Source organism: Corvus moneduloides, chromosome 18 (genome assembly GCF_009650955.1).
Source record: "Corvus moneduloides isolate bCorMon1 chromosome 18, bCorMon1.pri, whole genome shotgun sequence".
In the NCBI taxonomy this organism is placed as follows: Eukaryota; Metazoa; Chordata; class Aves; order Passeriformes; family Corvidae; genus Corvus; species Corvus moneduloides.
The window spans coordinates 13,516,181-13,530,701 of NC_045493.1; the positions used below are offsets into that span (position 1 = coordinate 13,516,181).

Sequence of the window (14,521 nt, forward strand, 5' to 3'; positions counted from 1 at the left end):
TATTGAGACATCTCTGGCCAGACTCATCAGCCCCTCCATCCCTTAGAGGGGGCAGATAAAAACACTCCTAATGCTTAATAACGTAAATTTGGAGGAGAGCTTATGTAAACATATTCACTGAGCCCTCATTAATTTCCCTTAGGAGCCAGGCTGAATGAAGATGAGTTTCAAAGAAAGGAAGAAATTAAATTTATCATTAAGGACTGCACATGTTGGAAAAAATTGTAGGAGGCACTCTGTGTTTTTTGCTGTGTGAATTAGGGATCTGTGGCAGGGACGTGGGGGAGGAGGAAGGTTTGGAAGTTATATTGGGAAAGGATAAAAATAGTGCTTGCAGAATGTATAGCAGGGCTCTATTGCATTGATTTGCAGGGAGCGCTCAGTGATTCTTGAGCACAACAGCACTTCAGGAGCACAACACGTTCAACCTCTTAAAAAGATGGTGCAAGTCATCTGCTCTGTGCAGTTTTGTGGTGCTCAGCATAACAAACTGGCATCCATCATTGTCATTTGTCTTTGCCAATGATGTTAAGGACACTGGAGAAGCAGCAGGAAGGTAGGATTCTGTTTGCCACCTGCTCCAGAAAATGCAGAATTGCTCTGCTGTACCTTCAGAGCTGCACAGGCCAACTCTGCCTCTGATGTTATTGCCCTCCCTGAAGTGCACCAGACTGTTGCTGTGCTTTGACCATAAATTAAATCCAGGGTCTTGCACGGTGTCTTCATCTTAGGCAGGCCTTTATTTTTGGCTTCTGAATTTAGTCCTTTTGTATAAACTTTGTCTTGGAAAGAAGAACTTGGTCCCATTGGCTTCTCCATCCTAATTCCAGAACTAGATTTTCCAGATGGGTTCCCCCAGACACTCTACTCAGGTATGGCACTGTTGGAGTGTGTTGGTTTGGCCCTTCCTGGCAAGACATTAAAGCAAATAAAAGACTTTAGAGAGGGACTTCTCAATCATCTTCTCTACCTTAATAAAAACAGAATTAAAACCACGTGTTCATCATTCTTCTGCTGCATTTTCTCACTGTGATTTAGCATTCTGTCAGGTCTGCTTGTGTCCTCTGGAAGACTCCCTCTTCTGCATCTCATTCTTCCTCTTGTAGTTTTGACTTTCCCCTTGTCCCTGCCAACACCACAACCACTTTGTTCTCCCTGTCATTTCCTGCCCCACTCACGTTTCTGGTGCAGGTAAGAAGAGATGACAGAAGGGCTGAAGTTGGGGACTGGGGCTTGAGGAGCCCCTTCCCTCCTGCTTCTGCCCCTCAGTACCAGGGGTCACCAGACCAGTGGCTGCTGTGGAGAGCTGGGGTGCTCCCACAAAGCTTTTGAGTCAGGACAGGGTACTTGAGAGGACAGAATTTGGGGGTTGGGGAGCAGCTGCTCACCCCAAGATCCTTTGCTCTCTTAGCAGCAGCTGGGGCACTTTAAAAGCAGCCCTTGGAGGTGCTGTGAGCGCAAAGACACCAGTGCTCCAAGCATCCCTTTTGATTAATCTCTGGGAAAGAAGGTGTTTAACCAGATAAATTTCCGCTTGGTTTCTGTCCTGCTGCTCTTCTGGAATGATGAGTTGCTTTGTGCTCTGTGACAAAGAATTACTTGGAGGTTAAAGGTGACACTGAGTTCATTTCCCGAATGGGCAGGGCTGTCCCCCACCCCCTCAGCCTCATTTCTCAATTAATCTTCTCATAAATCCTCATTGCATTTTGGAAATGGAGATGATTAGCAGGGTTGTAGCCAGGATATTGGGATATTCTGCCGGGGTTTAAGTCACAGTTTGCATACAAGCAACTATTTAATACATGCAAGTATTAAAAATGTGCGTGCATTGCATCTGTTTGTTAGTGTTCCAAATCCCTCCGTGAAGGAGAGGAGGAAGAAGTAAAGAAGGATAAGTGGCTGCTTTACTCTTAAATTAAATTTTCATATAAATAATAAACTTTTTTTTTCTCAAGAAGCAATTAGAAAATATTTCGGGGGCTGGGTCATTGCTGGCAAAGCATGTGGTGATTTTTCTGTCTTTTATGAAACTTCATTGGTTTATACCAGTGGTGAGAGTTTCCTAAGAGTGAAGTTCTGCAACATTTAAAGCTGATCCAAGTCAGTACTTCCGTGGTCTTCTTTTCTGCACGATGTAGATGTTTTACACCAAATTTGCACAGATTCCTGGAGACGCCAGGCAGCGGAGGTTGAGGCTCTTGGTTCCCACTCGGAAAAGCTGACAGACTAGAGTCTAATCCTGGAAGCATTTGCTACCTTGCCTTGCCAAGTTCCATCCATCATCAGTAAGACTCTTACATCCTCTTACCTTCCTTGCTTTGGTGCTTTCACCTGCTCCACGCACAGGATTGCGTGACCTGTGCTGTGCTCTGCCTCCCTGGAGCATCCCCAGCACCACTGCTGAGCTGTGGCGCTGCCCCACACTGTCACCAGCAGCTTTTCCAGGTGACTTGCACACACTGTGGAAGGGGCATTCAGAAGTTTGCTACTGAGCTTGAGCTTTGCAGATCTGGACCTAAATTGAGGAACTACAACAAGTGCTGGACAGGACCGCGGAAATAATTTTTGCTGGTAGCGTTTTTCTTCCTCTGAAAAATAAAGCTCCTTCGTGACCCTAAGATAAGAAGCTGAAAGGTTTATTGAAGGCAGTTGTGTAAAACCACCTCACATCTCGGTTACCTCCCCTTCAGTCAGTTAGCAGTGCTCTCCTGTGAACAGTCTCATTATGCTGACAGGTCTAAGGAAAGTGCTCTGGAAGGAATGAAACTGCTCTCCAGGAGGGATTTTGCTCTCTCACAGGTGTCCAAGGATTGTTGATCCACAGTCTCTTGGGGCGTGGAAGAGTCTCAGCCATGTAAACAAACTCCCAGAGAATCCGTGTGGCAGTTGGAATGTTATTCTAGAGATGACTGCGATTGTCTTTAAAGCACGGGACACCACCACCTGATGCTTATTTCAGTGCTTGAAAACAATTCTTTCCCAGCTGTGACATCCAAATCTACAGCTCTTCACAGGTCAGGAGTTCCTGTTGCTACACAGTGTTCCTGTTGGCTGGAATGGGGTTCTTGGCTGTTAGCAGGTGCAAGGTTGATTTGCCCAACCTTTACAAAAACCATGCAGCTTCCCACACGTTTGTTATCGTTCTGTATGTAAAGGAGGTTTGAAAATGGAAGGATTGGGTTTGTGGATGACAATATCAGATGAGTCTAGAGATGTCTGATTTTTGTGCTTTGCTCTGATAGAACCTCCTGGAAAACACTGCCTGACTTCCCTATCTAGAGAGTGGGGAAAATGATGGCAGCTGTTGTATGTTCAGTTGCTGGGGTGGGATGAGAGGTCTGAAGGGGTTTATTCACAGCAGCGTCCAGGACTCTGGGAATACAAGCCCTGAGATGTGGGTTGCCAGTTATGAAGATATTAAGATGTGTGCTAAAAGTGTGTTACAAACCCTGGGGAAAGGCTGGCTCAGCTCTGCTTGTAAGAAATCCCTTTTTTCTTTTCAGCCTAGGAATTACTCACTGCCAGGTTATACCTGGCTCTTTGAGTAGCATCCCTCATACTTGTGTAATGCAGAGCCCAGTGGAGGCTGAGTCTCAGTGTAGGGCTTTTGGCAGCAATGTGAGATGAAGTCCTGTTGTTTATGTCGCTGGCTGTATTTTTAATTAGCACCTATTTACAAGAAAAATTATTTTTTTTCTTTCTGGATGGTAAGGGGAAAAACATTTTAATTTATTCATTGAGTCCTCTGTGTCCTCTTTCTACACTTTTGCAGCTGAAAGCTTCATCCTGCACGGGTCTGAGCTCTGGTACTCTTGGTTCTCGTGGCAGTGAAGAGTCCTGAGCAAATTGCCCCATTCAGGCTCTAGGACCCTAATCTCTCTTTAAACAAGGAGCTGTGCAAAGCGATTCAGTGTCTGAGCAGAGCAGTGAGTGAGTGCCTATCAGCATCTGACAGAGCCTTAAACAGCAGAGAAAGCACGGAGCTATTAAAAACTAGAGAAGGAGACGCAGGACAAGGAATTGATTCATTGCCAAGGCCAGAACTTGTTCAAGTTTGTAACTTACATCTTGCATGTTCCCATTTTTATGGCACTTGAGTGCTTTAAAAAAACCCCAGATAACTGTGATATTCGTGCATTTCGATCATGATGGCATTCTGGCCAAACTTTAAAACGTTGTGGGGGCTTTGGTGAGCCATCCTGTGAGGCTAAATTTGATACATCCCCTGCAGAGAAGTGTCTTTCACATAATTGTACTGCCATGAAAATTAGGCTTCTTCAGCTGCGTGTCGTCAATGGAAGATGACCAGTGCAGGTTTCTGGAAAGGTATTGGTTAAGGCAGAAAATACTGACCACATTGTCTACTTTTTTCCCACTTTGTGATTTCCACTGGGTTATTTTTGCCTGCTTTAAAGACCAGAAAAAAACCCCAGACAGACAGTTGTTTTACGTGGTCTTTTGTGTGATGAACTCGGCGTGTTTTTGACTCGCAAGTCAATCGAACTGAATGATAGCTTCTCTCATTTCATCGCTGGGGAAACTGGGTTGCAGAGGTTTCCTATGGCTACCATATGTTTTTGATGGAGCTGGCAGTAAACTCTGGTGTCCTAAATCCTTCCCTGCTCTCCAGCTATCAGACAGGATAAGCTTAAGTGCTATTTGCTTTGTACTTGCAGTACTGACACAATGAATGGATGCAGAATCCATGGAGTTTGCCACAATGAGGGAAACAGGGCTGCAAGGAAAGGCCAACATGTGACATTTTGCCCACTGTATGTTGCTCGCAGGACACTGACACTTGGCCAGCACAAAACCCAAGTGCCTGAATAGTGCCTGCATAGAAGTTTTCCAACTCTTTTCTCTTAACAAAAGCTTTCATTAGCGGAAATTCGAGCTCCAGATACTTATCTTTGATTCCACACAGCAAACTCACTTAAATAGGTCAGATGGCCTCGGCAGCACAGACAATTGGGAACGTCAGCCCTGAGAGGGGGAGTGATTCCGGAAATCTTCACTGACCTTTGCATGTACACTGTTGTTTTACAGACTCTTAAGGTCATCAACCAGCCTGAGAAAACCATTTATAGATTTCAGTCCTGAATGTCAGGCAGTCTCTGTAAATAGAGGGTGAGAGAGAAGATAGACCTGTAATAAAAGGATATTTTGATATTTTGCAGCCAAACGGTGAGATGTACAGAACTGCAAAAGACATTGGAGGGCTGTTATTAAAATACTGGAAATGCATTTCTAATGTGCAGTTTCCTGAGAGTTTTGTGTTTCCAAATGAGACTTTAAAGATTCTCTCTTCTGTTAGTGAAAAGGCTGTGCCTCACAAGCAGCTATTTGTGGTTCATACACGTGTCTGTTGTGTTGGTAATCCTGAGGAAAATGGAACAACCTGACAGATGTTGGATAAGGCTTTATAATGCAGAGGTCTAATCCTGGCTTCTAATCGATGCAACTAAAGCAAGGAGTTTTACATGTAGTTAATGACACTGCTCTGGATGGTCTGCACATCAGTCCAGGCATTCAGATCAGCCTTTTAATTCTGAATGAGCTCCCTGGCAATGAGCTCTATCATCTCATCATGCTTTGTTTGAAATAGTTTTTTCTCCACTTCGAATTCCCTTCACTTAGTTTCGGTGACCATCCCGTTGTTTCCGTGTTTTAAAGGAGTGCGGGGGTCCTGGTGTACCTTTGTTCAGTCCTTGCTTTAGGTGCTTGTCGTGCTCCTGACAGCTCTGAAATGCCACTGTTCTGCCTCTGCTGGCGAAGAATGGGGCAAGCGTTCACTTCTGTGCTAAACCCAGGATTGTCTGTTGAACTTCAGTGAAGATTTGAGCTGTAGTTATATGCAAAGAATAAATTCACTAAGGATATACTCTCAAAATGTGAGAGAAGTCTATTAAATAGAGTATTATTGCAATTTTTCATTTAAAAATATACTGAATGAAGTTAATCTCTCCCACTGAAATAAAATAGGAAATTCGTTCATGATAACGGATTATAATGTCTCCTGACAGTCTTTGCGATGTGGTTTAATTGAACTCTGATCTAAGCTAAATAAGACTCTGTCGACATCTGGGCTTAAAATATGTCTGGTTGGTTACTAGACTCTGTACCCACAGATATGTGAATGGGAATTTACCATCCCAGGTCCATCTGCAAAACCCTGCAGGTACAAACCTACCCTTGGACTTCAGCTTTCAGTTTAGTGAACCCTGGATTCAAAAGAGAACTGGTAAAATAACTTTGTTAGCATTAATTTTATTTGATGAAATTGCCCTGACCAGGTGCTCACAGAATATTTGAGGTTAGGCTGCAGTTTCCCTCAAATGTTTGCTCTATGGATTTCTTTGCCAGATTTGTTTGCAGAGCGTATTTTTAGCTTCACAAGTTGGTCATCGTAAGCACTTGACACATGACATTGCCTGTGTGCAATTAGTCCAAGAGTCTCTCTGTTCTCGGAGGATGAGGAAGCAGATCTGATGGGCACACACGGGGAACAGAAGATGTGGCTTCTGCGGTTACCCTGCCATCCAGCTGATTTTTTGGAATGGTCACAGCACTGTATCTTTTTAGCCAGAAGGGAGTATGAGGCTCCAGTTATCCCTGTACTTACACAGTAACTTCTGCTGAGAAAAACGTGCCTTTCAGGAGGGAATCCAGTCTGGATGTGAAGACATGAATGAAGCTTTGCTCCCTTTGCTGTAATATTTAATCAGTTAAAAATCTGTTCCATATCCTGAATTTGAGCTTGTTTGGTTTAAGATTCCACTCAGCCTTTCCATCAGCAAAATTTCCTTTTTCTAGATGTTAAGAAAAGGGAACTTGGAGGGGATGAGAGTACAGCTAAGGTCATTCTGAGGTCTGAATGAATGTATTTGCTGAGCTCTAGTTCTAAGCAAAATACTGTTACAAAGATTTTGTACACTGTGAAGTCACTAAATGTGACTGAATGTGGTGCTGGCACAGAAAATGAAGGGAAAATGAACCAGAAAACATAGCTGTTGACATTTTGTGGTGAAGGAAACATCTGTGCTGATTGAAGTGAATCTTTCTTACTTTTATTCTTTCCCTATTCTGTAGTTCCTGAGCTGGAATATGTGATTTGCTCTGCCAGGAGCAGGACAGGTTTGTAGTGGAAGATGGAGTCAGAAGAGAATTTCAGGATGGGGACTTTTGTGAGGGCATGGTTTGTGTAAGGTGCTCATCTGGGTGCAGGGGCAGGTGGGAAAGGGTGTCCATGGAAGGAACAGGGATCATCTTCACAGCATTTGCAGGATTTTAGGTGAGGGTGGTGCAAATAATATTAGGTGGGGTTTGTTTCTTAAAACTGTGGTGGTGTGGAATTGGAACAAAATTTAAAATCAGTGTGGCATTCAATTATAGCTGCGTTCAGGAATGGAGGAAAGGTAATGGTAAAGCTGGTGGAAAAAGGAGGGAGAAGATCCTGCCTTAAAAGTTACAGAATCCTTCGTGGGAGCTCCAGCTGTGCTGGGGTGACAGGAGAGCACAGAGGCACAGGAATCTGTTCAGCACTGCTCCTCTGGGCTGTTTCCTGGAAGGGACAGTGATAAATGTGCCTCTGAGGGCCAGACAAGGTGCAGAGAAGGCTTCTCACATTTCTCCTCCTTTGCATGGGCAGATGTCTCCTGCTCCTCCCTGACTTCTCTGGCTCAGAACCTCCTGGCTGAGGGGACAGGCAGATGGTTGCCTTGAAGGCTCAGTGGCTCATCAAACATCAGGCACTGAAGGTCCGTGGCCATTGGCCAGTAATCTCCCACCCACGATCTAAACCCTTAATTCCCTGCCCAAAAGAAAGTCAGTTCAAACCAACCTCATGAAAGAACAGCTCAAAGATATTAAGCTTTTATGACTGTTCCAGTGAATCCAGCACCCAGGGCTCCAGCTCCATGTGAAATACCCCCGAAGAAAATTCCTCTTACACGGCAATCCAAGAAATAAGAGTAATGCAGATCAGAGCTCCCTGCTTCACATCCAGTGAACTCACTGGGTTGTAGGAATTTGAGCTGGTCTGTCACACTGGAGCCAGTGATGTGCTTAACAGATGCCTGCTTGGGTTCAGATGAAGTGCTGCAGCAGCATATGATGCCAGAAGAAGGATTAAAAAGTCACCAGGCTGTTACAAAGGAGAAGTAATTACTTATAAGCCTTCACTTTTGTTCTTGGCTAAATCTGGCTTTGTTTGATGGTTCTTAACCTCTTCCATGCAGGACTTCATCTCTGGGCAGCTGTAACTCCTGCTGGATGATGGAAGGGGGTAAAGCATTTACTGCCTGAGTACTGCTCTCACAGCTGATACTGCCATGGAGGTACAGCACTCGCATTAAAACAAAGTGTACATCTGAACCTCTGCAACTGTGATTCTGTGGTTGAGCAAAAAGCATTTAAAATGCAAAAATCTATTCCAGAGCACCTGAAAGCACTGATAGGCAGACCTGCTTTTTTTAAAAATCAGTTTTTCAGGTAGATAAAGTAAACAATGCTTAACGGTTGTTTAAAATAATAACTTGTGAAGTGAGACTCAGGAAAAACTGTGGCATCTTGTTTAAATAGATTCTCTGATAAATTAAAGAACTTTGAAACTGACCTGATCAAGCATACAAGAATGTTCTCTGGAAATGTTGGTAATTAATTATACCAGGACGTGAAAGTTATTGGGTAGAGATGAAGAGAATAGAACAAATCCCTTAAGTGATGGCCTGCAGTTGCTGATGCACATTGTTGGGGTTCTAAAAATAAAACAGACAATTTTAACTACCAGTTTTATCAGTGAAAGGCTTAAAGTGCTTAAATAAATTGTCTAAAGTACAGCCTTCAGTATCGAAATACAGGAATCCATTATGCATGGTGTGAAAGTGGGTGGAAGTCTTTAGACTACAATAAAAAAAAGTAAAGCCTTTCTTTCTTGTTGCTGTCAGTCTGGCCACATGGGTTTTGCTGCTTGTGCTCAGCTTATTGAGGCAGAAGTTGCATGACTGTTCTTAATATTGGGCCAAGTCCTACATACCTCATGCGTGTGATTAACCGAGGATAAATGAAGTGCCTGCAAAAATGAGCCCACTGTCTGTCTGAGGATAATGTGCTACAGCAAAAGTCCTGGGAACTGCATAGAAACAGCTGCTAAGTCTCAGGCTTAGGTCCTGCCCAGCAGCCCTTTGAAATCACAGGACTTCACTTGCCTGCTGACTTTATTTCTGCTTTTCGTGGCTCTGTTGAAGCCAGAGATTCCCTCAGGAGCAGTGGGGCCGTATCTGGAGTATCCCTGGCTGTGGAAACACTTCAGCAGACAGTATCGGTGTGCCTAAAGCAATCCATGCTTTCCTTCACAAAGTGTTCATGTGCTTCCCTTGCCCACAGCCCCTGCCCTCTGGTACCTCTTGGCCTGAGCAGCAGGACACCTAAGAAAGAAATTCTTATCAGTCACCAAGTCAAATTCAGTAGCCAAACTGGCCACTCAGAAGCTGGGTTCTTGTCTAGCCAAGCAGGTGTTTTAATTTAAAAGGATGTTGGCCTCTGTCATGTAAGATGTCATTGGTTTCCCTTTGCAGAGGGCTGCAGGGAGGTGAGCACATCCACCCAGGGCAGGTGAGGGGGCTTACAGAGGAAACTCCTGCATCAGGAATCCCAGTTCTTGTTCTGCTCCTGGACCAAAGAAATCTGTAGGTTTTCCTCTTCCCTTGAAAGGTCCATGGTCCAAAGTGGATCTTCCTTGCGTTCCTTAAGTGTTAGAGTACTCTGGGATGGAAGCCTGACAGACTCAGGTAAGGGGAAATCAGTCAGTTCAGGAGGTGGCATTTGTAACATCTTTTTCAGCAGAATTAGAATGTGTGCCAAGGATTGGAGACTTGCAGGGCTGTAACAGTGGGCTAAAATGATGTTTTATGTTTTAAATGTGATTCTGCCTGACAGAGAGTGTGCTGTGCTGGTAATTAACTGTTTCTTTTCCTATTTTTACCTTTTTATTGTTGTTGTGCTTAAATTTCTGTCCAGTCAGGGCAGTTTGCTCACTTTTGAGAACTATTCCTACCATTCAGTGGTGGTGCATGAATTAAAGATGAGTGAACTCATCTTAATTCTTTATTTCAAATTTATGGCTGCCGTCCTTTGAGAGTTCTGATTTCCCCCTCCTCTACATTTGTCGTCTTCTTTTCTTAATTACCTCACACCTGCCTTCCAGAGCTCTTCCCTTCCCTGCACTCTGGCACTGCACGCTCCACAGGACTGCAGTGGGGTTGTCTGTCAGCAGCACCATTTGGTGTCATGACAGCTATCGATTGTTTATTCACTACTTGAAAACATTTAATTAAATTTGACTGCATAATTAGCACGTTAGCAGCCAGACATACCAGGGCAGCGAATGTGATTTGCAGAAATCCCCAGGCTGCAGCCCTTTGTGAGGAAGGTGGTGAGACAGTGTCACTGGGGGGTGTTTCAGGATCCTCAGGTGTTCTGAGTTCCAGATGAATCCGTGCATTCTGTGTTGCCCTTGTGGTTGCCTTTCTTCTTTAAAGAGCTGAACCTACACAGAACATTAAATCCTGATTCTGATGGGATTCCCTGAGAACATTGGGACTGAGGGCAAGCTCTGTTTTTTAAATACTCAAGACAGTCCAGCACTAGATGGATCATCATTCATTTACCTTCTGTACCTGTAAGCCAACCCCTTCAGTATGAGTTAAGAAGAGGGGTTGTGAGAGTGGTATGATATAATCAACATGTATTTTAACTGTTCTCCACTGTCATCTACCCTAATTTAGACAACAAATTTTGCCTTTCAGCAGTAAGTGTTGTTAATCTTACCAGGAAAACAACATTTAGGTCAAAAGGGATCTGATGTTCAGCTGAAACTTGAAATTGGCCAGCATGTGCTGATTCCCTGTGTCCATCTTATATATTAGGACTTGTTGAAATAGTTATAGATTGTGATGCCCATTTGCATTCAAAGAACTTAGGAAATTGGGGTACTGTCAATATTACACCACAGAGACGTGGGCTGTAGTGCCAGAAACAGTAATACAAGAGCGTGGTTTCTTGACAGACAGTGAAATGGGGTGTGTGTGTGTGAGAGTCCTTAGAAAAGCAGTTTCTTTGCCCATAGAGCAGAAACTGCCTTTGATCCGCTGGCCAGCGCTCCTGCAGGGCTGGTGATGAGCAGCCCTTGGGGGCTGTGGGTCATTGGGCTCTCCTGACATATGCTCCATTTTATTTTCTTCAGAAAATGTAATACAAAAAAGAATTACCTACCTGTAAACATGTAGCTACCCTGTAAATATTTTTGCATGGAACAATGCTTGTCCCTAACTTAGCAGGTGGCTCCACTGAAGTTGTGCTGTGTCCCTTTGAATCCATAAGCAGACTTGATCTAACTCACCTTTTCTTTTATTAGTGACAGAGTGTCGAGGGGTCTTGGACAATAATCAGCGATTTTCTTCATTACCAACGTACCTACCTGTGAGCTATCGGCTCTTCAACGCCGAGACATCTTTCTTCCTCAGAGAAGCCAACCAGGACTTCATGAGAAATTCCAGTTTGCAATCCAGGGTGGAATCGTTCTTCCCATACAAAGCCAAGAGACCGCCTGTGTTAAACGCCAGCTACGGCCCCTTCTCCGTCGAACAGGTCGTGCCCCAGGACCTCATGTTAACGTCCCACTTTTTTGGATCCGCCAACAAGTTCACTTACAACTGGAAGCTTCAGGCCTACATCATGAGCACCAAGATCTACCTGAGCAAGCCCAGGGTGCAGGTGCTGTTCTACATCGTGGGCAGGGACTGGGACGAGTACAGCCCCTCGGAGCGGCTGCCCTGCCTGCGCGTGTTCGCCTTCCGCGAGACGCGCGAGGTGCGGGGCAGCTGCCGCCTCGGGGGGGACCTGGGGCTCTGCGTGGCACAGCTGGAGCTGCTGCCCAGCTGGTTCAACCCCCCCACGGTGCTCACGGGCCGTAAGAAGGCAGCGGAGCAGCTGGACGGGAGCCCTGTGGAGCTGTACTACACGGTGCAGCCCGGGGACGAGAAGGGCGAGTGCACGGCCGAGGATATCCGCAAGGGCAACGCCATCCGGCCCGGGAAGGACGGCGGGGATGAAACCACGTCCCACCTGCAGAGGATTGGCTCTGTCAGCCTCTACCGAGGCCAGGAGGCCTCCCAGCTTACGGAGCTACGGCTGGACAGCAACATTGTGGTGTGGCTGCCCTCCAAGCCGGTCAAACAAGGGGAGGTTGTGAATGTTTACGTGACAATTGCCAACAATTCCACGGTGGAGCAGTTCATCCTCAGGTGAGGCGGGTTGGCTGTGCGTGTTTCTGGTGTGGTGTCGCACAAAGGTGTTGGGGACGTGGGCCGAATCTCAGCTAACTTGAAGTGCATCCTCACTGATGGTTGCTCCCAGTCACTGGAATATCTTATTTTCCTCTTTGCATGCCGTGACGAGGATTGAAAGCCCCCGTCACCGGGAGGTTTTTAGCGTGTCTGCCGTGCCGTTTATCACAGGCCCACAGTGTGCAGCAAGGTACAGAACCGCTGCTTTGGTGGGGCCGTTTCTGTGCCGTGACAGACAGTAAGGCATCAGAAAAGTTCTCTGCTTTACGGCGCTTTTCAAATCAAGTTTTTATTGCACAGGCACGGAGCTTGAATGCAGAAGAACTTCAATTACCTGCTTTTCTGTAAGAGCTCTGGCAGAGCTTGCCTCTCCCACACACAGAGTGGTTTTGTTAGGAGAGCTCTGTAGGGAGGGTTTAACTATCCCCTTGCAGTTAAGCGGTGTTTGTCTTTGGCAACACATCTACCCTTTAAAATAAGGCCCAACATGTTTGATATTGCCGCTGACTGTAAGGGGCTGTTAGAAGTGAGTGCCATTATTTTGGACAGGAGTGGGAACACAGGAACTGCCTTACTGGGTCAGATCACTTCCCTTTTATTTTCATTTTTAGCAGTTCCCCTACTGATCAGATGAAAATCCTTTGAGGATGACAAAGACTGGAAAACTTGTTAATCACTGAAAAATTTGATGTATCTTTTTTTAACTTGTTACCAGGCTTTAAATTCAGTGGAAATCTCCACGGTGATAAGCAACAATTGCTCTCTAAAGCCTCAGGGAATCAGTTTCCCAAAAGATTCTGCACATGAAAGTATTTATTTCTACGGCTTATATGAATTAGATTAATACATAGTTGACAACTACCGAGGAGAATAGCCTTTAGAACAGGAAGTGTCGCTTGGCAGATAAAAGGCTTTTATTTGAAAAAAGGGGGATTTTCGTCATCTCAGAACCGTTCTGGTATTTGCAGCTTTGGTTAAATTGGCGAGATAATCTCCCAGACACCTGTTTACTGAGTGAAACCTCCATGGCAGAAGTATTTTCTGATGCTGTTACTTCTCTTCTAGTGAAAATCCTTTTACACAGAGTAGTAGGAACAGAATACTTTTGCACATAACAAACATAGCTGTGGTGAAAGGAGAAATCCAAAGGCAATGAGCTGGGTGTGTGTTGGGTGAATGGGAGTGGGGATCACTCTCTGAAGGTCAGTGTCACAACCTTTATTTTCCTGAAAAGTGAGTTGAAGATAAACAAGCTTGTTGAAATCTGGGCATGTATTTCTTTGCCCAGAAATTATTCTGACTGAGAGGTGCAGGAGACAGAGATGAGAATGTGGGATGTTGGTAGTTGCCTGTGTGACTTGCTGTTATGGACAGAGAGGACTGGCTTTAGTTTCAGATAAATCAGGTGACTGATTTATCTGAACTACGTAGCCTGACTCGTGTTGATGTATTGGTGGTTCTGTGCCAGCACAAATGCAGAGCTCAGACCGTGTTCTCCTGCTGAAAAACCCTTTTGGTGGAAAGAAGATTTGCATTTTTGCTTAACATTGCTTTGAACCAGATGCAAGAACACAAGAGGCTGAAAAACTAAGATTTTTTTAAAGTGGCTTTTTCTTACTTCCAGTGGGGATGGGCAGGTGGTTGTTGTCTTCAGGTGTAGTACAGGGCTGACTGACTTTCTAGAAGCCAGCACTCTTCAGGGTGCTTCCTCCTCTCCACGACCAAGGCAAGAAAATGAATGTGAGATATTCCAAAGCAATCTTGGTTTTGAAATCTGTCTCACAGGCATGGTGGGCTTGTGGATCTACCGGAGCTGTGGATCTGTGCAGCTGCTAAGGCACGAAATGGGAGCTTTGTTTAAGGTGTCCGGGAGGGTAACTCCATGTAAAAGAAATGGGTTTTACTGCTTTCCTGCCACTGTAGTGGGGAGGGACAGGTGATCCTGCTGGCAGAGGCTGTGTGGGACCATCCCATGAGCTCTGTGGCTTGTTCTGTTGGCTGCAAAGGTGGTTTCAGTGGCAGAGGGCTGGTGAAAGGCTGGCAAAGCCAAGTGAAGCTTCCTGGGTGGAAATCTGTCGTCTTCGGTGCAACTTCCAAGGTGTGGAAGGGAAGGAGTGTGAGCCAGGAACCCATGGAGTGTCTGTGTCTCAGAAAGAGCCCAGAGAGCAGAGCAGCCA

General features: G+C 45.2%; 1 protein-coding gene across 3 annotated transcripts in view; it reads left to right on the plus strand.

The window, feature by feature from the left end:
• TMEM132C (transmembrane protein 132C) overlaps positions 1-14,521 on the plus strand; it is a 194,258-nt gene that overhangs the window by 43,943 nt on the left and 135,794 nt on the right. For all 3 annotated transcript variants that reach the window (XM_032127729.1, XM_032127730.1, XM_032127731.1), the window contains exon 2: positions 11,414-12,302. In XM_032127729.1, coding sequence (XP_031983620.1) covers positions 11,414-12,302 — 889 coding nt within the window. The remainder of the gene's footprint in view (positions 1-11,413; positions 12,303-14,521) is intronic.